Below are 23,483 nucleotides of genomic sequence, written 5' to 3'. Positions count from 1 at the left end.
TACAGGTTATACAGGCTTTACAGGTTATCACAGGTTTTTACAGGTTTCTTTTAAAGAGAATTATTGGGGTGTTACACGGCACCACCTCCAACCATCGTCCACAACATGCCCAAAATCACCCAGCCATTGCGGCACCACTTCCAACGAACCCCCGTCCACAACGCGCCCAGCAACTGGAAATCGCACTGTATCACCAAGACACGAACCACTGTCCACAACGCAAATCGCACCGTCCACAATGCAAATCGCATCACTAACCAGCACTGTCACCAACGCAAATCGGACTGCTTCATCTTCGTCATCTTCGTTTTCGATTCAATTAGAAAAATCATTTTCTTCGATTTGGTTGGTTGATTCAAGCATAATGATGTTAATCAGTGCATTGTGAGCCCAAAAATCCTAGTTTTCTTTAAGAATTGAAATGAATGGGTGGGCTTCTTAGGGTAGTTGTGTTCGAAGTGAAAGTGGACCGCTGCACGAAATATTGGGTACGGACTGCCGCACCCAATAGTTTGTATTTTTTTCTTAACCTTATTCCATGTATAAGGTTACACTTAATTCACCTTATTTTTGCTTATCTTATCTGATCTGAACTTATTTTTTTGATCCGATTTAACTAAATTTTGCCCTTATATGTATGTTAATCTAATTAATCATAGAAAGGATGTCTATTTATCATATCAAATATAGTCTTCTTAAATTAGTAATAATTTGTAAAAATAAGTAATTTTCATAATTTTTTATTCATTATGAAGCTAATTTAAAGATATTTAGCAAATAAAAATCACACATTAAATAATAAAGTATGTTCAAAACCTTTTTTTTTTTTAATCTGATTTGAAATAAGTAATAAGGTCTTGAAATAAGGTGAACTAAACATAACCTTAATTATTTTAATTTATAACTTTTTTTCTTGGAAAAATACAATTTAATAATCTCAACTATGGGCGATTTACTTCTAATAATCCCAACTAAGGTTTATTATCTAATAATCCCAATATGGGGTCAGTTTGCCTCCAATGGTCCCAATGACCGGTGACCTACTTTAAAGGTAATTTTTTTTTTTTGTTTTTTAAAAGCCACGTGTCAGCACGTGATTGGTGTAACATTTAAAAAAAATTATATAAAAAAAAAAAGCAAAAACCATTGCCAGCCACCCCTTCCCCCAGCCCACCGAAAACTGCCCGGCCGGCCACCTCCCACCTGAGGAAGAAAGGTCGGGAAAGGGGGTCTCGATGATCTTGCGATTGAGATGTTTCGTCAAGGGATATTGGTGAAGATGGTGGCTGGAGTTGCGGCTGCCACTGCTCTGTCGTTACCGTTATCATGGGGTGAAGCTGAGTGGTGTTGCGCGAATTGGTGGCTGAGAGGTGGAGATGGCTGGAGTTGGGGGTACGTGGTAGTGGCCCGGCCGGCCGGTTTCGGTGGTAGGGGTGATGACGATGCGATTGGTGGTAATGGTGGTTTGATGTGTGTAACAGCTGTTGTTGTGGGTGATGGTGGTTGTGAGTGAGGGAGCAGAGATGTGTCTGCTTCTTGGAATTGGTGGGAGCAGGGATGGTGACGTTGGGTAATTGGTGCGGTGTAGGTTAGGAGTTGGAGTGGTGGAGGTTAAGGCATGCAGCAGTCAGGGGTTTTTTTTTTCTATTTTATTTTTAATTTTTAATTTTTTTTTAAATTTTGGACCAATTACGTGTTGACACGTGTCATGATAACCTGTTATAACAGGTCGTTGACTTGGTGTTGACCGGTTGGGACTATTGGAGGCAAACACATAGCATAGCTGAGATTATTAAATAATAAACCTTAGTTGAGATTATTAAAAGTAAATCGCCCATGAGATTATTAAAGTGTATTTTTCCTTTTTCTCTCCCAAAATTTTGAGGTTTGAGTTCAAATATCGTGCTATTACTTACCATGTACTGTCATAGACGTCAAACCTTCTCATTTAAGAAAAGAAATTACGAAAAGGAATGACGAACCTAGAGCACCACCTAAAACAATCACTAATTCAGTATTCTCTTCGTCCCAATTTAATTGTCACATTCTTCATTTCAGTTTTTGTGTCAATTTAATTGTTACACTTCCTTTTAAGACATGGAACCACTAACATTTTATAATTTGTATTACCTCTCTTTTCACTAACAAAGGTAATAAAATATTACTACATTGTTTGTTATCACATACTTCCTCCATTTCATATTATTTGACACATTTAATTTAAGTACTTTTGCCAACATATACTTTTAGATGCAAATATTTTATTAGCACAAATTATAATTTGGTATTTGGAAAATAGACATTGAAATATATACTTCCTCCAATCTTTATTACTTGACCTGTTTCATTTATCACGTTTGCCAATGCAAAACTTTAACCATTAATAACTTTAACTCTCCATATGTCAAAATTATAAAAGTTATATATAATGATACTCCATCTGTTTCACAATCTTAGTCTCATTTACGTATATCGATGCAAATCTCGCAAATATCATTAATCTCACACTTGCAAAATATATAAAAAATAGATATTGATGATGAAGTCACCAAGACGAATTAAACTAGATTTTGTATGACTATGTTTGTTCTTATATATAAAGAGAAATTTAGAAGATTCTCTCTTTTTTTCAGTAGCCAAAAGATTCTAATGAGACTAACATTATGAATTGAAGGGAGTACTACTTATTGAGATGATTCTAAGAAGATTCCATATGAATATGTTTTCCCTTACATATATTCACAAAAGATGGTCAAAGGAGGGGCGGTGAATAATGTAAAAGTCAAACTGGGTCAAGTAAAAAAAAACGGAGGAAGTATTTAACAAGACCCCACGTGACTGTTTTTTCTTTACATTACAAAATAAAGTCAAAGCAACTTATGTGAATAGTGTAGAAAATAAAAACATGTCAACTTAAAAAATGGATAAATTATACAATTTCATTAAAGTGCAGTAGATAAACAAACAACAATTTATTACCTGAAATTTTGTGCAAATCCTTCATGTGACAAGTAAATTGAAATGAATGGTGAATTAAATTGTTGTCCGAAGAATTGGGATTGGGGCTATAATACGCACACAGCCAGCCTCGAAGTTAACCACGGGCCTTGTTGGTCTTTTGCTTTAAAAGTGGCCAATTGGCCCAATGACAAGTTGGGCCTTTTTTCTGGGCTCAATCATTCCCTTCCCTCCCCTCACCACCCTCTTCTTTATTTGAATAATACCTTAACCCTTCAAAATAGTTACCCAAACTAGAGGTGCCAATTCGAATACGAATCGAGCTCAATAATATCGGGTCGGATTGAGTAGGATCTATTTTAAAACTGAGTCATGCTAAATTATTATGTCCATATGAATTGAAATCTGAATCGAGTTTTTTTCAGGTCAGATCGGATCAGATTGATCGGGTGAGTTTTTAAAACCTCTAACCCAAACATACTGTCAACAAAACTTTTGATACTCCTTTCATTTCTAATTGTTTGCACCAATGAAGATATTTGGGTCAAAATATAAAAACTTAAATTATTATTTTTCGTTAATTCACAAGGGATAATATGAAGGAATTATGTCTTCGTCAAGTGCAATTACTAGATATATTATTAGATCAATATTATGGAGATAATTAGTTCATTCTTTTGGATCGTCATTATCTGTTGCTAGACGTGATCAATGATATTTGGGTTAGTCAAATAGTTCAAACCCCAATAGAATGGATCCTATGAGGTCACACTTTGAGGTGATGGATTGAACAAAAGAAGAAAGGCCTAATGTTGGGCCCTATCAAGGGGTGGTCGGCTATATGGAGTAAAAGGGAGGAGTTTAGGCTTGCTTAGGACTCTAATATATATATATATAATATATAGAGGTTTTCCTAGGTTTTTTTTACACAACTGATCATAAGTTAATTAAGCACCAAGCAACCTAAAAACCCTAACTCTCTCTCTCTCCCCTATCCTCCTCTCCCGTGCGTGTGCGTGTGGTGTGTGGTGGTGATTCGTGGCCGGTTTTCTCCTCCTCCTATCCGTAGAAGGTGGTTTGAAGTGTTTGTGCCCAACTAACTAGTATTAGTGGAGATTCAATCCTAGCTCGTGGACCAAGTAGAGGAATCGTGTTTGAGGTTCTTGTTCTCCTAGAGTTTGTAGTTGATTGCATGTGGAATCACGCATCAAAGGTATAAATTATATGTTTTTTTATGTGTTATGTTTGTAGATCCTGATTAGGTGCGAACAAATATGATTCGTGAAATTCCGCAATATAGTACCTATCTCCCTACATAATATAGTCATGTGAGAACTTGTTGTATTCGTCTCATTCTATATTTTATTTAATATCAAGTTTTTATAATCTTCAAGTATATGAAAATAAAGATATACTCCCTCCGTTTCTTAATAATCGCAACACTAGGGTGTGCACAAAATTTTTGGAAAATTATGGGTGGAGACCAAAAGAGGATTTTTTTATAATATAAAGTATGGCTAGTAAGAAAGAGAAATAATAAAAAGTAGTGTAAGGGGGGTTGGTAGGAAAAAGAATTGATAAAATATTTGTGAAAGTGGGATTAGTGGGAACGAGAAATTATAAAATAATAGTGAGGTCCTTTCCAAAAATGGAGGTGTTGCAATTATTACGAAACAGAATGAGTATACGTTTTATGACATATTTTGAAAGCCATGAATAGTCAAAAATAAATAAATAAATAAAAAAAAAGAAAACAGAAAAAAAAAAAAAAAAAGGAGTGAGGGAGTAGAGTAATTTGCAATGGTGTCTCCATTCTGAACATTACTTCTTTTTTTTTTAACCATTAAAACAAATTAGTCTAGAAAATAATGGTGGGATAAGTAGATAACTGTTATCCAAAAAGAAAAAAATGACTAACATTGCTAAATTTGTGTAAGCTCCTGTTTTGTTCACCTTATTTTCGCTTATCTGAACTTATCTTATTTGATCTTATCTGATTTGGTCTAATCTAATATGATTTAGCCTGATCTGATATGATATTATTGTCTGATTTGACCAAACTTTGACCTTAAGTGTACGATAATCTGTAAGGAAAAAATATATCAAGTGGGATCTTGTTAGATTCGTAATAATGTGTATTTTATTAATATGTAATTGTCATAATTTTTTTCATTGTGAAATTAATGATATTTAGCGATAAAAAATTGCACATAAAATGATGATCTGATCTAAACTTATTTTTTCTGATCTCATCTAATCTGAACTTGTTTTTTCTGAAATAAGTAAAATTAAGTTGAACTAAACAAAGCCTAAGTCTCCTTGGTCATAGTTATTCCTATTCCCATATTTATAATATTATAGCAATATTAGTTCTAAATAAGTTAAGAAAATTATAAAATAATGTATACACAAAATTTTACACTTTTTTTTATTTAGGGAAAATTTTTACACTTTATTTATCTCAAATTAGTTATTACAATTCTATTTTTAGCAACACATCACTATTATTTTTATACACCTTTCTCATCCACTACTAAAAGTTAGGGTCTTACACTCTTTCACATCCAAAAAAACACTTCACACGTTTACTTTTTAATTAAATAATACCCTACTATCTCCTATTAAATCTATTTTTGCAATAAAATAACTATTGATATACCATAATAAGTGTCAAAACTAATCTAAGACGGAGAGAATACTAAACTTCTTATGAGAATATGTGGTGTTTTTTCTCTTTACACCCTTGTATCCATAGCAGTGGCGTCACCAGGATTTTCAAAGTGTGGGTTCGAAACTTCCGAAATTTGAAATCATAATTAACAAAGGAATAAAAATACAATAATTAAATATTCAGTACATAAATAAGTTCAAACTATGGATTACAAATAGATTACACATAGAAAAATGAAAAAAAAAGACTACAGAAGCATTCTTCGAGTCTTCATACTTTGGAAGCGTTCCAATACATCATCATCACTAACTCTTGAAAATAAATCTCTTTCAAGAAAAGTGACTAAATTATCATTCAATAGTTGATCACCCATACTATTTCGCAACTTATTTTTTACGTATGTCATTGAGGAAAACACTCGTTCCACGCTTGCAGTTGCAACCGGAAGGATCAATGCTAGTCTTATAAGCAAGTAAACTAAGTTGTAAGTAGTATGCTTATTTGTTTCAACAAGCATCATAGAAAGCTCATGAATACCCTTCAAGTCTCCAAATCTTGCATCTTGGCGCACATCATTAATATAAAATTGAAGCTCATGACGAAGTGCAGTCATCGTCATATCATTAGTTGGAAACTCTTTGGGATATAACTCAGCAAGTCTCAACAACTTTTGCATATCAAATGCCGCAAATGAATTGATCGGGTTTAAGCATGACACACAAATAAGTAACTCCATATTTTCTTCATCAAATCTACTATTGAGCTCTTGGAGTTGTAAATCAATGGCACTTATAAACATTTCTACCCGAAATCGATGAAGATTTGAAACTTTGGCAAAGAAGCGTCTTGACCTTCCACGAGGAACATACATATCATCCATAGTAGGAACTTCTACATCATGTTTAACACAAAAACAAACCACAAGATGTAAAAAGTCTTCCCACCCATGGTCCCTCATTTGTTGTAATCCCTCCTTAGTCAATATTTCGGACATCAAATGTATCACAAATACAAATTCAAATGATTCAAATGTAGACATGACAGTGATAGCCTTCACGCGATCTTCCTTATAAATCTTATTTGATCCAATCTTCTCAAGAACTTTAACAATAGTAGCATACAATGCGGTAACATTTGAAACAGTTTTGTAATGTGATCCCCACCTAGTATCACCAGGCCTACCTAAGCCATGTTCTTGGTTTAAACCTTGCCCACTTTCAATTTCTCCTAGTTCTAATGCTTGTAGAATATGTTGAGATTGTATTTCTCTTATCATTTCCCTTCGCTTACAAGAAACACCAATAATATTCAACAAAATAGCAAGTTGATCAAACAACCAAATACAATCATCATTATCCTTAGCAACAGCAACAAGGGTTAATTGAAGTTGGTTAGCAAAACAATGAATATAATAGGCTTGTTTTGTTTCATTCATGATCAAAGTCTTGAGACCATTTATCTCCCCCCTCATATTACTAGCACCGTCATAACCTTGTCCACGAACTCTAGACAAACTCAATGAATATTCCATAAGCAAAGACTCAATTGCACAACTTTAGTGACAAAGCAGTAGTATCCTTAACATGTACAATTCCAAGAAACCTCTCATTTATCTTCCCTTTATTATTGACATAACGCAAGCAAAGGGCCATTTGTTCCTTTTGAGATACATCACTTGATTCATCAGCCATTATTCCAAAATAGTCATCCCCAATATCATCAATAAGAAGTCTAGTGGTTTCTTTGGCACAACAATTAATAAGTTCTTTTTGAATTGAAGGACTAGTCATTCGATTATTTCCCGGGGCATTACCTAGAACAACCTTTGCTACCTCACTATTATTTTCTGAAAACCATGTTAAGAGTGCAAGAAAATTACCCCTATTCCAAGATTCTTCACTTTCATTATGCCCACGACAAGCTAAACCTTGATTTAAAAGAAATCTAATACATTTCAATGAATAAGTCAAGCGAGATTTGTATTGTAGTTTAGCTTCCTTAGAATAAGTGCAAAGAGATTCAGCAACTGATGTCTTTGGGTTGATAAACATACTATATTTCTCATTAGCCTGATTATGGAAACTACCAATACCACCCACATGAACATCGAATCTACCAGTCTTATTCCATCCTCTAAATCCCCCTTTAATAAAGGAATCATTAACAGCCAAAGAATAATCAACTTTATCAGTGAACAAATAGCACACAAAACAAAAAGCCGTATCTTTCTCAACACTATATTCAAGCCACTCATATTTATCAAACCAAGTAACATTAAAACGGCGCATACCTCCAACTTTTCTTTGAGGAAAATTATGTGTGCGTGGATCACAACGTTTCTTTGTAATATAGCCTCTCCTTACGGCATCTCGATCATTAGGAGGATACTCCATAATTGGAATTCTTTTTCCAGGGTCATGTGGAAGAAGATCAACATCATAAATGCGAGTATCATCGGAGTCAACAGTAGTATTTGGAACACTTGGACCTGTGTTCTCAGGTGGTGGAATTGTTGCAGCAATAGGAACCTCATCATCATTAGGAGACACATGTTCTTCTATTGGAGGATCCCTTGAACTAAGTGAAGAACAAGTTGAAGACTTTTGTGACTTCCCGGCACGTTTCCAAAATGACTCTAAACTCATGGTATAATAGGTATATACTGCTAGTCTGCTACACACACATGATAAATGCAGAATGAAATCAATGAATGAATGATAAATCTAGAAAGCTAATTATAACTATCGTAATTAAAGATTACAGTCAATTACTCAATTAGTAAACGAAATCTAGATGGCAGAAAACGAAATAGCATATGAAATTATGAAAACTAGAAGGCAGAAAACGAAATACAGAAAATAGCATATGAAATTCAACAATGTAACAAAAAAAAATCCCCAAATTGAGAACTTGAGAAGTAAATTAGATAATTATAACCAAACTTCAGCAATTTACAAAAAATTGGCAATTCGTAATGTATATTAGCAATTTAGCATATGAATTTCAAGTATTCAATGATTTAGCAAAAAAAAAATCCCCAAATTGAGAAGTAAATTACATTTGCAAAAAAAAAAATCCCCAAATTCACTTACCTACATACACCGATACACGGCTGTGAGGCTGTCAGTGCTGTGACGGACGACGGTGGGTCTGCTGGCCTGCTGGGTGAGTGGCTGGTGCGCTGCCGCTGCCACCGTGTTCTGGCGTTCTGCTGACTGCTGCCGTGTTGCGCCGGGAAGAGAAGGAGGAAGAACGGGAAGAGAAGGACTGAAGGAGGAAGAACGGGAAGAGATTAAGAGAAGGAGGAAGAAGTTAGGGTTTTGCAATTTGGGGGAATGAGGAAGAGGAAAGCTGGAAGCAGGGAAAGCTCAGGAAACAAAATTAAAAAAAAAAAAAGTGTGAGTTATGGGTTTTGAACCCACAAACTCTTGTGTGATGGGAGGTAAAAATAACCATTGGGCTACAACTTTACTTGTTGTCATATAATACACAAATATTCTATTTAAACCTATTTTGATTTTTTTTTTTTTTAAAATAAAAAGTTTTTAATTTTTTTCAAAAAATCAGTGGGTTCAATGAACCCACTTGAACCCACCCTAGCTCCGCCACTGATCCATAGCAAGTGGTTGTACATTATTTTGCTTGAACTCCAAAAATAGTTAAAGTGTCGAGTAGACGAGTAGACATTGCACATAGTTTAAGGAAATTTATATGTTAGAGACCAAAATGAGAATTTAATCATATAATAATATAGTCGTGGGAGGTATATTTAATTAATTGTTAGTAGGGAAGAGACATAATTAAACAAGTTTTGTAAGTAAAATAGTACAAGCGGGGTTAGTACAGAAAGAAATACAATAAATTAGTATTAGATCCTTGACAAATAAACAAGTGTCGCCATTAATCAAAATCGATGACAAAAGAAAATGTTGCAATTAAATCAAACTTTTGAACGAAATAAATATACATATCCGGATATCCCTATGCTTCTAAACTCAGTTGCATTCACAATCTATAAACCGAAGTACCCTATCGAAGGGGACAATGAAGGTCAAGTAAGAAATGACGGAGTTAGTACAATTCAATATCAACATTTGTGTTGCCTTAGTATTTAGCATCAGCACACGGTGTAGAGAGAATTTTCTAGCACTTATACAGCCAAAAGATGAGATAATCCCTTAGACCCCTTAGGAAGAAAGAATTCCCAAAGTCAAGCATACAGTCAAATATAGTTTGTGAATAGTTCAAAAGTCAATTTTTTGCAAACTAAAAGTACAATTAAAAACATACGATGTTGTAATGTACTACTCCGTAACTAATTTCAGCCCATAGCCTGATATAGATCAGGACATCAGGTATAGTATTACCCGTTTGTACCCAGATTTTACAGCCGAAACATTTTATGGAATACAAGAATCGTAGCTCATTTCTATTATTAAACAATATACTATACAAAATTACGATACAATATACAATAATCATACAATTCCTACCAGCCACAAACTCAAGATGGTGTTAAACAAATGGCACCACCTCAGTTTCTCTATCATAAATTGGAAGGTGGGAAGAAAATCTCAGATCAAGGAACTATTTTTCTATATCTGGAACAACTCTAGCTGGAGATGTTACTACAAAAGATATCATACTAACACGACCATCCTTGTTTTCATGGCGGTCGCTCAGCCCGTTGCAACTGCCTGAGCCTGTTATTGATGGGGTTTTCACAAACGCTTCCTCCCTTCGGGGGCGGTTTGCATAGACTAACCAAAGAATGAGACACAGCATTATACCAGCTGATATAAATCCCAAACCTATAATCACAATCAGGAGTTTATGTTCCAAAGGAGGGCAAAATCTCGATGTAACTGTCATAAATGTGTCCCGCAAGAAATTGCAGTTTTGAAGGTTGAGCATCTCAGGGGTGTAATGCAGCACAGCGTAACTTGCGTTAACAGCCAGCACCAGTTGACTATATACCCCTGGAGTCAACCTACCTACACTTGTGCAATTTTTATTATCCACGGATGTCGTGCAGATGTATTTCTCCCACACCTGCAGTATGGTTCGGGTGAAAATTTCATTTATTACTTGCAAACACTACATTGAAGTAATACTTAAAAGGCCATTGACGAGTATACACAGCTTTACTATATGCAAGATAAGGTATTCTCACATCTCAGAGTAGTCTAGATATCATCCTAGAGACCGAAAGGCCTGAAGCTTTTCAGCACATTGTACGAGTGCAAATAAATAAATAAAGGCAATATAGCATACATACCGTAGAAGCATTTGTCATAGACACCTCCTGTGGTGAACACTCACGATCTTGCATTTTATCATCATAAGGATAGCAAAGAGGGGGCATCAAAGGTCCAGATTGGTTGTAGTAGAATTGATCAGATGGTGGTCGATCCGTGTTTGCTGCAGTGTAAATATACGTATTGAGAGTGCTTACAAGCAAGCCAACAACTTTTCTACTTTCGAACAGTGTCTGGTTGGTTGCTCTCTCATCTTCACATGGAAGAATGTTGCTAAGAGCTGTCTCAGCTCGAGGATTATCTACCCACTCTTGCATTGCCACACATGAGTCTGAAATAGCACTGCATCACATATTAAGTTCATTCCATTGACTATCAGTTAGACTGCAAACAATTAATGATAGAAATTATAGAAGACGAATAGAAATTGTCTCAAGGTGAGCTTGAATTTCCAACCATGGTTCCGTCATTTCTAAACTTCAAAGAAGTAATGAAGAGAGTTTCTTGCAGCTAACTTACGAGTTCAAGATCATAAATGTTCCACAAAGAGTCAATGTAACCGCCACAAGTATCCATCCACTGAAAATGAATCTGCAGTCCAGGTATGAGACATATATTAGCATAAAAGAAAAAAAACAGACCACCAACAATATAGACATTTATTAGTAATGTACGTTGGTGATAGGAAGGACAAAAAATGATTCTGCAAAGACTTACATGTGAATCACATTTGGGTGTCCAAGGAGAGAAAGCACTGCGCAACAAAAAAAAAACAAAAAAAAAAAAAAAAAAAAAAAAAAAAAAAAAAAATTATGAGACCCCTGAAATCAAACAATCGTAGAGATGAAATAGCAAAAGTTAATGAGTGTCACCAATTTTACATACCCAGACCCAAAATAGCCAAAACAAGCATCACAGAAGCGACAATAATTAACGCTGATCGTCTGCAGCAAGATATAAGAACAGAGCGCCAAAATATAAATTGTGTTAGAACATCCTCAATTAAAACATGAGAATCTCAAAATTCATGTGAAAATGAAATAATTGGGGTATATGAGTTCATACAGAGTATTGAAGACTCTTCTAACTTTTACGGAATTTTTATTAGTTTTCTCGGTTAACGTGTCAGCACCAGAACTCAAGCGCATATTCAGCTCATCAATCTCCTGCATGGTACTCTGTTGCAGGTTGAATTGAGGGACATCAACAGACTTTACAAGAGTTAAGTATTCTGACACATTTCTTAGCATTTGAGCTGTGTAGTCCGATTGGTTTACAACATATTTCAATGTCTGCAAGCCTTCGCTATGAAATTCAAGTTGGCCAACAGATAAAAGAATACAGCCCACCCTGTGTATAAGAATCAACAGAGTAAATCAGGATTAGGCTTGAGATATAACATAGATAAAAGAAGCATCAGAAGTTTGAGAGGTAAACATAGCATTCCCTATTTATCTTGCACCTTTAATTAGAGATAAATAGCTTGTTATAAAAATGCAAAGCAAAGCTGGAAGCATCTGATACTTTCTTGTAAAAGTATGATAATGTTACATGTTATCTACCATTCATATTCTTTTACTTCCTCCAAGACATTTAGCGATTTAATGTCTATAGGTACAATTAGTTTCTTTTTTATCCGAAGCAAAATTTCCCTCTGAAATTTTATGTCATTGGATATAATTAATTATAATATGAATTGTACAAGGCAAATCCGACACTCATAATCGAGCATATTTGTCTAAATTTACATATTAAGGGCAATGAAGATAAAGCATAAAAGCACAAACTAGGACTAGGATAGAGAGTTTTATAACGTGGACAGCAAAAGGGTCAAAAGGAATGAAATATAATTAAGGACACTTAGTTATATTCTTCACACACTATTAGTGTAAATAATACTTGATCAAAAGAACTATTATGAAGGCCAAGTACTTCACTCATGTTTGCACTTTGCAGGCTCATTTTCTTTGGTAGATAGAAGGCAACATTATGGCAAAGTCACACTGAACCGATAGAAACACATGAGAGAAAAATCTTAAACAAAAATTAAAACATGTAATTTTAAACAACTGATTGGAAGGGTTCAAGTCATTACATAGAGGCACATGAGAAAAGAATTAGCAGCACAAGACGAATCCTTTGGGAGGGCGTTGATCCTTTCCCTTTGAAGTTTATCCTCCACCCAAAACAATGGTGAACAAGTAGTGTTATACCAAAGGAAACCAACCATATGAGCGTGATGATGAAACCAGCAGCACCGGTAAAAGCAACAGACTGCAAGAGAAAAATCAGATTAAGAGGCTACTGCAATACAACATCTCAAGCTTGGCAGGAGTCTAAAGTTTACACATGCTACAAATTAGGTAATAGCAATTCAAAGTTCACTACAACGGAATCTTCCATCAGTGACCTTCGCATAATCATGTGCAAAAATCATATATTTTTAAGTATGGGATGGATCAGTCATCCGTATTCAACAGTCAACATTACCATAATTGAATTATTCTATGTTTTTATAGTGGTCTCACATTATCAATTCCCTACACAGAATGATTTGGCATAAATGATACATGATACAAACATTTACTGCATATGTATTCTACAAATTAGAACATTTTTACAGCTAATTGTACCATGAGAAATTTTTCAAGTTTTTAGTTCACGATCCAAGTCTAATAATATAGTCAAAGATCTAGATCTAAAAATGAAAGTTTATTAGCATGTGCAACTGAAAGTACAAATTAAAAACCATGTCAAAGTTATTTGTTAATAGAAATCTGAAGCTACTAACTTTGATCCTGATGTAATATTTCATAGTTGTATTTAGTGACAAACAGAATTATAAGAAAGGAAAACTAAAAGAAACGATGAGATAAACTTTTGTTCCCAACCCCTACAAACAAAGAAAACAGACAACCAGGATTCGGATTAGTTAAAATTAGATCATTTTTAAACTAGTAAACTACGGCACTAAGCACTAAAGTCTCAGACATATACAACAGTATTAAAACAACTCTGGGACGTCAGCAACTCAGCTCTTCAGGAGTGATAAGATCCCCAAAGATCAAAACAAATACATTCCGAAACCAAACATTTCACAAACAAACATAAGCAAAGCACACAAACAATCAAAAACAAATTTATATTATTAAATTCATCCATATCTGAACAGAACAGCAATGAGACCACAAAAATAAACTATAACAAACAAAATAAAAAAAGAATAAGTCCCTTACAGCCCAGTAATGCTTATTTGAAATGTCCCATCCATCCTGATAAATCCTAAATTTTCTGAGTATATCGGGTCTCTTAGTTCGATTCCCGGCCAACACCAAAGGGATCTTAGGCTCATCATATGCAGGGCTCGGTGCTTGGGCTTGACCTAAGATTCCATCTTTCAAAGGACCCAAATTCTGGTTGCCTGCATAATTTAATAATTAGCAGAATATCAACAAAAATAAGAAAAATGTTCTTCAAACAGCACCATGATAATACAACATCTCATGATAGTACAATACTACAACATGCTTGGAAGAGTAAGGCAAAGGCATACTACTCAGATAGTGATATTCAAATATGTAATAGCTACAACCAAGAACAGAATTTCCCGGCATTGATCCGAAAGGAAATCAAATGATTATTGAACAAGAAAATAGTATATACCAAATCAAGAAAATGATTGGCAATTAAGGTAGTTGATCAGGTAGATGCATCAAATTCCAGTAATTAACAGAAATTATTTATTACTTGATTGCTACATTCCAACCTTTTTGTTTCTATTAACCTTCCTTTCCTTTTGTAACAATATAATTATTCTATTCCATACGAAAATGATAACATTTAACAACACCCACATTGTCTTGAAATAAATTATGGAATTTTCTTTCACTAAAGTTATCCCAAAATAGCACTCATATAAATGAATTTAACCACCCATATAAATAAATAAAATAAAATAAAAGAAAAAAGAAAAGACACAATCTCTTTAACAATAATACAGAGCTTTTTGTTTTTTTGTGTTTTGAAAGTAACAATAATACAGAGCTAAATTAAGCAGTATCATCAAAAAAAAAAAAAATGCAATTAATCACAAAAAAAAAAGGGAAAAGGTTCATCTAAGCTACTAAGAACAAAAGGCAAAATAATCAATAATATAACCACCCTTTTCCCAGAAAAATCTATTTCAAGAACAGAACAACACACACATCCCAAATAACCAAATGAAACTCACATAATATCAAAAAATCAACAACAAAAATGAAATCTAACGAAAACCCAGAAAAACAAAATGAACAAATAATTCAATAATATGATAATTACCCAGAATAGAGTTGATGGGGTTGATGGATTGTTGATGATTGAAGCCAGCTGAAACGCAAGAAACCCAGCTGATTGCACAACCCAGAACAAACAAAAGAGCAACCAAACTTTTCATTTTTGCAGAACCTCTGCAAATCACAGCGTTTTACTCGGCGATGAAGAATCATGGATCAAACATTAAATGAGGAAAAAAAACAAAAATATTACGTTAATTTGGTATTCATTGCAATGATATTGAGTTACATTCACATTAAGAAAACGTATGAGATTGAGATTTTAGCAAAGTAAAAAAGGAAGTGTTAGTTGATACGGCTGCTTTTGAAGACTAGATTTAGTGCGAAAGTATTGCAATTGCACGCTTTTATAGACATGTGAAGGTGATTAAATAAAGGAAAAAATTGGAGAGAGAAAATAAAGAAAGTAAAATAAAGTAAAGAAAAGTAATGGAGTAAGAGTAAGAATGATGGACGCGTTAATTAAGTAATTTAGCTCAAAGTCTGACAAATTGTGTGAATTTGGTGTAATGGGATTGTGTGGGAATGCGGTCATCCACAGTGAAATGGGTCATTTTGTAAAATAATATTTCCTCCGTCGGAGTACATTAGCCTAACCCAACACAACACATACAATGTATTAACTCCGTTTCATATATTATTTGCAACAATTTGATATAATGTGTAAGTCGAAAATGTCTAATCGTTGTAAATAATTAGAAACGAATATATTAGAGATTTAAAAGTGTCAAATCGAATAATTGACTCGGGTACAGTAGCCTCGGGTCGAGTCTAGTTCAAGTCATATAAGTTGAAATCTAAATCGAGTTTCTTTCCGAATAAATTGGGTCAAATTTTGACATTTTTTATGTTAATATAGGAATAATATGGAATAAGTTAACGAATGCCCTAAACATTTGATAAGCTAATAAAAGTAAAAATATTAAATTGAAATCACATAATTTACACCGATCGACGCGTTTGGCATGCATTCCCAAATTAATATCATTTTAAAAAATATGCTTAATTGTTATCTAACGCCTGGAATACTCATTAGCAAGATTCAAATATTATTTATTTTTTTAATTGCCAATAAATATAAAATGTTAAAGGTTGGTATTTAAATATTATTTTTATAGGATTGCATATGAATTTTTTTTCTTACATCTGCAGATGACAATTGACAGTATTTTTTTATTATCATTAATCACTAATATGGTCAAAGTAGAGCATGTATACATTGCAAAAATCTATCTAAACTATATATTAAAGGCGAAATCAGGAATGACACATGTAGTGAAATTTTTTCCCATCAAAACCTTAGTTTCTTATACTCCCTCTGATTTTTATTAATTGCAACTTTTGCTATTTTAGTCCGATTCAAATTAAATGCAACTTTCTATTTTATTTCTATTTTGGGTAAACCAAAACCCTTAAAATTACTACTTTACCACTACTTTACCAAGTGGTGGGCCAAACTTTCTCTCTCTATATACTATTTTAAAGTATTTTACCCACTACTTTTCTAAGTGGTGGGCCAAACTTTCTCTCTCTACACACTTTAATCACCTTTGATTACCCCCACTACCACATACCCCTTAAAATTTTCCTCGTGAACCACAATACTCATGAAAGTTGCAATTAAAAAAAATCGGAGGGAGTATTAGAAATGTTAAAAAAAAAATAAAAAAATCAATAATAATATCTGATTTGGAATTAATTTTAAATTGAAAAAAATATATTGTTACCAATCATAGTAATATTCTAACAATAAAATATTAGAGGAAAGTTGTATCATAATAAATTTTAATTTGAAGAAATTTTTTTTAAAAAATTAACCTAATATCTTATGAATGTTATATATATATATATATATATATATATATATAGATAGATATATATATAGAATATGAGAAAGCCAGTGAAAAACTGTCATGTGTTCCATATAAAATACAAAGTACATAAGAAAGAAATTTTTGGTTTTTTGAAAATTAGGAAATGGGACATGTGTCAACTTTTAAGTAGTTTTCTCGTTTTCTCATTCTCATTCTCATTCTTGCAATTCCATAGGAAATATATATATGTGTGTGTGTATACATATACATACATATATATATACATATACACATATATATATATACAATATATATATATACACACACACACACACTAAAGACGTACGAAATCAAGAATGAAGATCTGTTCTATTCAACTTATTTTCATTTATTTCAAGACTAATAAGTTCAGGTAAGTTCAGTTCAGGAAAAACAAGTTCTAATAAGGGTTGTCCAAGTTCAAATTACAACTGAAATAAGTTTTAATAAGTTCAGGCAAGTTCAGATAAGTTCAAATAAGTAAAACTCAGGTGAATATAAAACACCCTGACATATATCAATTTTGGTGAATTTTTTTTCAAAACTCAGGTGAATATAACACACCCTGACATGTATCAATTTTTGGTGAATTTTTTTTCTATCAAAACATTAGTCTCTTATATCAATTTTTATTTTGGTGAAAATTTTTTCTATCAAAACATTAGTCTCTTATATTAGGAATTTTTAAATTTTTTTTTTTTGAAAACGGGAAAGTTTTCTTTTAAAAAACGTATCAATACTAGTATCTTATTTGGAATTAATTTTAAATAAAAAAAAATATACTGTTACCATATATATAAATCCATAGTAATATTCCAATAATCAAAAAATAAAGGAAAGTTTTACTGTGATATATTTCAATTTGAGGAAATATTTTTGTAAAAATTAACATAATATCTTATGAGTGTAATATATATCTATCCATAACTGTATTATAGATAATTGTATGATGGATAACTGTATCATAAATTTTTCACCAAAATTCATAAATGACACGCGTCAATTCATGGTGAAATTTTTTTCTAACAAAACATTAGTCCCTTATATTGGAAAGTTATAAAAAAAAATCAATAATAAATAATACAAGTATATTTTAAGTTAAAGTTTTAAAAATAAATTACATGTCATTAACTTCTTTCAAAACAACAAATATAATACTCCGTATTAACTTCTTAATCCTACATCAATATTTTTAAAATAAGAAAATTTGGGAAGATTAAATAAAATTTTCATGTAATAATCTTTGATTAATTGTGTAATTTGGGGTAATAAAGTCTGGATAAAGGGAGAGTATACAATACATGACAAATATCGCTATGTACTATAAATGCTATGTACTGCTATGTATTATTATATTTTATTATTAACTTAACCCCATTTTATTTTATTTTTCTCAAGATTTTTTCAGTTTCTAAAATAAAATAAAATAAAATAAAAGAAAAAAGAAAAGACACAATCTCTTTAACAATAATACAGAGCTTTTTGTTTTTTTTGTGTTTTGAAAGTAACAATAATACAGAGCTAAATTAAGCAGTATCATCAAAAAAAAAAAATAATGCAATTAATCACAAAAAAAAAAAGGGAAAAGGTTCATCTAAGCTACTAAGAACAAAAGGCAAAATAATCAATAATATAACCACCCTTTTCCCAGAAAAATCTATTTCAAGAACAGAACAACACACACATCCCAAATAACCAAATGAAACTCACATAATATCAAAAAATCAACAACAAAAATGAAATCTAACGAAAACCCAGAAAAACAAAATGAACAAATAATTCAATAATATGATAATTACCCAGAATAGAGTTGATGGGGTTGATGGATTGTTGATGATTGAAGCCAGCTGAAACGCAAGAAACCCAGCTGATTGCACAACCCAGAACAAACAAAAGAGCAACCAAACTTTTCATTTTTGCAGAACCTCTGCAAATCACAGCGTTTTACTCGGCGATGAAGAATCATGGATCAAACATTAAATGAGGAAAAAAAAACAAAAATATTACGTTAATTTGGTATTCATTGCAATGATATTGAGTTACATTCACATTAAGAAAACGTATGAGATTGAGATTTTAGCAAAGTAAAAAAGGAAGTGTTAGTTGATACGGCTGCTTTTGAAGACTAGATTTAGTGCGAAAGTATTGCAATTGCACGCTTTTATAGACATGTGAAGGTGATTAAATAAAGGAAAAAATTGGAGAGAGAAAATAAAGAAAGTAAAATAAAGTAAAGAAAAGTAATGGAGTAAGAGTAAGAATGATGGACGCGTTAATTAAGTAATTTAGCTCAAAGTCTGACAAATTGTGTGAATTTGGTGTAATGGGATTGTGTGGGAATGCGGTCATCCACAGTGAAATGGGTCATTTTGTAAAATAATATTTCCTCCGTCGGAGTACATTAGCCTAACCCAACACAACACATACAATGTATTAACTCCGTTTCATATATTATTTGCAACAATTTGATATAATGTGTAAGTCGAAAATGTCTAATCGTTGTAAATAATTAGAAACGAATATATTAGAGATTTAAAAGTGTCAAATCGAATAATTGACTCGGGTACAGTAGCCTCGGGTCGAGTCTAGTTCAAGTCATATAAGTTGAAATCTAAATCGAGTTTCTTTCCGAATAAATTGGGTCAAATTTTGACATTTTTTATGTTAATATAGGAATAATATGGAATAAGTTAACGAATGCCCTAAACATTTGATAAGCTAATAAAAGTAAAAATATTAAATTGAAATCACATAATTTACACCGATCGACGCGTTTGGCATGCATTCCCAAATTAATATCATTTTAAAAAATATGCTTAATTGTTATCTAACGCCTGGAATACTCATTAGCAAGATTCAAATATTATTTATTTTTTTAATTGCCAATAAATATAAAATGTTAAAGGTTGGTATTTAAATATTATTTTTATAGGATTGCATATGAATTTTTTTTCTTACATCTGCAGATGACAATTGACAGTATTTTTTTATTATCATTAATCACTAATATGGTCAAAGTAGAGCATGTATACATTGCAAAAATCTATCTAAACTATATATTAAAGGCGAAATCAGGAATGACACATGTAGTGAAATTTTTTCCCATCAAAACCTTAGTTTCTTATACCCCCTCTGATTTTTATTAATTGCAACTTTTGCTATTTAAGTCCGATTCAAATTAAATGCAACTTTCTATTTTATTTCTATTTTGGGTAAACCAAAACCCTTAAAATTACTACTTTACCACTACTTTACCAAGTGGTGGGCCAAACTTTCTCTCTCTATATACTATTTTAAAGTATTTTACCCACTACTTTTCTAAGTGGTGGGCCAAACTTTCTCTCTCTACACACTTTAATCACCTTTGATTAACCCCACTACCACATACCCCTTAAAATTTTCCTCGTGAACCACAATACTCATGAAAGTTGCAATTAAAAAAAATCGGAGGGAGTATTAGAAATGTTAAAAAAAAATAAAAAAATCAATAATAATATCTGATTTGGAATTAATTTTAAATTGAAAAAAATATATTGTTACCAATCATAGTAATATTCTAACAATAAAATATTAGAGGAAAGTTGTATCATAATAAATTTTAATTTGAAGAAATTTTTTTTTAAAAATTAACCTAATATCTTATGAATGTTATATATATATATATATATATATATATATAGATATATATATAGAATATGAGAAAGCCAGTGAAAAACTGTCATGTGTTCCATATAAAATACAAAGTACATAAGAAAGAAATTTTTGGTTTTTTGAAAATTAGGAAATGGGACATGTGTCAACTTTTAAGTAGTTTTCTCGTTTTCTCATTCTCATTCTCATTCTTGCAATTCCATAGGAAATATATATATGTGTGTGTGTGTATACATATACATACATATATATATACATATACACATATATATATATACAATATATATATATACACACACACACACACTAAAGACGTACGAAATCAAGAATGAAGATCTGTTCTATTCAACTTATTTTCATTTATTTCAAGACTAATAAGTTCAGGTAAGTTCAGTTCAGGAAAAACAAGTTCTAATAAGGGTTGTCCAAGTTCAAATTACAACTGAAATAAGTTTTAATAAGTTCAGGCAAGTTCAGATAAGTTCAAATAAGTAAAACTCAGGTGAATATAAAACACCCTGACATGTATCAATTTTTGGTGAATTTTTTTTCAAAACTCAGGTGAATATAACACACCCTGACATGTATCAATTTTTGGTGAATTTTTTTTCTATCAAAACATTAGTCTCTTATATCAATTTTTATTTTGGTGAAAATTTTTTCTATCAAAACATTAGTCTCTTATATTAGGAATTTTTAAATTTTTTTTTTTGAAAACGGGAAAGTTTTCTTTTAAAAAACGTATCAATACTAGTATCTTATTTGGAATTAATTTTAAATAAAAAAAAATATACTGTTACCATATATATAAATCCATAGTAATATTCCAATAATCAAAAAATAAAGGAAAGTTTTACTGTGATATATTTCAATTTGAGGAAATATTTTTGTAAAAATTAACATAATATCTTATGAGTGTAATATATATCTATCCATAACTGTATTATAGATAATTGTATGATGGATAACTGTATCATAAATTTTTCACCAAAATTCATAAATGACACGCGTCAATTCATGGTGAAATTTTTTTCTAACAAAACATTAGTCCCTTATATTGGAAAGTTATAAAAAAAAATCAATAATAAATAATACAAGTATATTTTAAGTTAAAGTTTTAAAAATAAATTACATGTCATTAACTTCTTTCAAAACAACAAATATAATACTCCGTATTAACTTCTTAATCCTACATCAATATTTTTAAAATAAGAAAATTTGGGAAGATTAAATAAAATTTTCATGTAATAATCTTTGATTAATTGTGTAATTTGGGGTAATAAAGTCTGGATAAAAGGAGAGTATACAATACATGACAAATATCGCTATGTACTATAAATGCTATGTACTGCTATGTATTATTATATTTTATTATTAACTTAACCCCATTTTATTTTATTTTTCTCAAGATTTTTTCAGTTTCTATCCTTCCCTGCTCTCTCATTCTGCCTACCTCCTTTGTTAATTTTCATTCATCACAGATTAACAATTAAAGCTTGGAGCAAATTGTAATTTGGGGATAACATCATTCAACAGCTTTGAAGATTCAATTGAGATAATATATTATTTTTTTTTCAATATAATCTCTCCTTTCATTAATCTGAAACATAACCCTAATCTATAATTCTAAGTATAATGTAATTGTTTTTGTTAATTTCAATCTCCCCCCTCATTAATTTAAAACCCTAATCTGTATACTTTCAATCATATACTATCAATTCATGTTCTATGTAATTAAGAATAAATTTGACTGCTTAGATGTTAATTACTACTAATCTAATTCAAGAAAATCTGCAAACGACATGGCCCAACTAGGATTATTGAGTGCTTCATAATCCAATTTAACAATGATCATATTTAATTCTATATTGATATTTAGCGCAGCAATCGTATGCAAAATCTGATCTCCATAGTAGATCAATGGTTGGCAGATTTCCACTTTATAATTGCCACAATCAATGACGGGACTTTCCACTTAATTTATAAGTCTTTCTAATGCTTGTGGCTAATGAATGGTGAACCAAAAAAAAAAAACATGGAAGCCATTATCGGATGGAGTGAGAGAATTCAGATTGAACAATTGTTGTTCATACTTGTGTTCCTAATCGTAAAATAACTTTCTATAATTTCAGTGTTGGATTAATATATTTGAATTTCTTTATTTTCTTTATTGGTCAAACGAATAAACGGGTGAGATTAGTTCAATTGAATTTAATGGTTTAGATGTTACAATGGCTACAATTTTACCGTAGCCATTGAATAGTCTTTTAGATTTTTTTTTTTTTTTTTTTTTTGGTGGAATATACTTTCAGAGTTTAGGGTGATAATAAATTTACGTAAAAGTGATAACAAATTCAATTTTTTTTTTTGAAGGTAGTATAAGGGAAAAAAAATTAAAATATGAGAAGGGTAAAAAAATATATGTTGAGCACAAAGATTTTATCCTTAGACCACTAATCAAAGTTATAATGCAAATTCACCATCTTAGCAAAAGTCAAATCATGCTTAACAAATGCAAAAAATAAATAATGTATTTAATCAACTTTAATAGTGGTACATTGCGGTACATATGGTTTAGTGGTACGTAGTAGTACATGTCGTTTACTATAGAATTTTCGCTAGATAAATTCATAGATTATTAGTCTATGGAAACAAAATTGATTTTGTACAATTAATTTTCATATACTAAAAAGACATATATTTACATTTTTCAAATTTCATAGGTAATGACATATTTTCCTCACAATTTCAATAAGAA

The 23,483-nt window shown here is 31.7% G+C and overlaps 3 protein-coding genes across 4 annotated transcripts; all 3 read right to left on the bottom strand.

Moving 5' to 3' along the window:
• Positions 1-5,876: 5,876 nt before the first annotated feature.
• On the bottom strand, positions 5,877-7,160 carry LOC110694308 (zinc finger MYM-type protein 1-like). The gene has a single exon (XM_021871483.1). The coding sequence runs from the start codon at positions 7,158-7,160 to the stop codon at positions 5,877-5,879; it is 1,284 nt and encodes a 427-aa protein (XP_021727175.1).
• A 10-nt stretch (positions 7,161-7,170) lies between these two features.
• LOC110694307 (zinc finger MYM-type protein 1-like) lies at positions 7,171-8,274 on the bottom strand. The gene has a single exon (XM_021871482.1). It carries the CDS (start codon positions 8,272-8,274, stop codon positions 7,171-7,173), a length of 1,104 nt encoding a protein of 367 aa, XP_021727174.1.
• Positions 8,275-9,907: 1,633 nt separating this feature from the next.
• LOC110694252 lies at positions 9,908-20,202 on the bottom strand. 2 transcript variants are annotated; one of them, XM_021871429.1, is made up of 10 exons: positions 18,874-20,202; positions 15,208-15,335; positions 14,124-14,308; positions 12,983-13,161; positions 11,953-12,237; positions 11,773-11,831; positions 11,605-11,641; positions 11,407-11,478; positions 10,908-11,229; positions 9,908-10,681 (listed from the first exon to the last, which is right to left on the bottom strand). In XM_021871429.1, the coding sequence occupies exons 1-10, from the start codon at positions 19,038-19,040 to the stop codon at positions 10,217-10,219; spliced, it is 1,899 nt and encodes a 632-aa protein (XP_021727121.1). In that variant the 5' UTR covers positions 19,041-20,202; the 3' UTR covers positions 9,908-10,216. The 2 variants fall into 2 exon arrangements, with proteins under 2 accessions (XP_021727121.1, XP_021727122.1); XM_021871430.1 differs by lacking the exon at positions 15,208-15,335 and having other exon boundaries at positions 18,874-20,201.
• Between the last annotated feature and the right edge of the window lie 3,281 nt (positions 20,203-23,483).

The sequence above is a fragment of the Chenopodium quinoa genome, unplaced genomic scaffold (genome assembly GCF_001683475.1).
Source record: "Chenopodium quinoa cultivar QQ74 unplaced genomic scaffold, ASM168347v1, whole genome shotgun sequence".
Lineage (NCBI taxonomy): Eukaryota > Viridiplantae > Streptophyta > Magnoliopsida > Caryophyllales > Amaranthaceae > Chenopodium > Chenopodium quinoa.
Note: the sequence above shows the minus strand (reverse complement) of the source record. Positions and strands in the feature narration are given on the sequence as shown.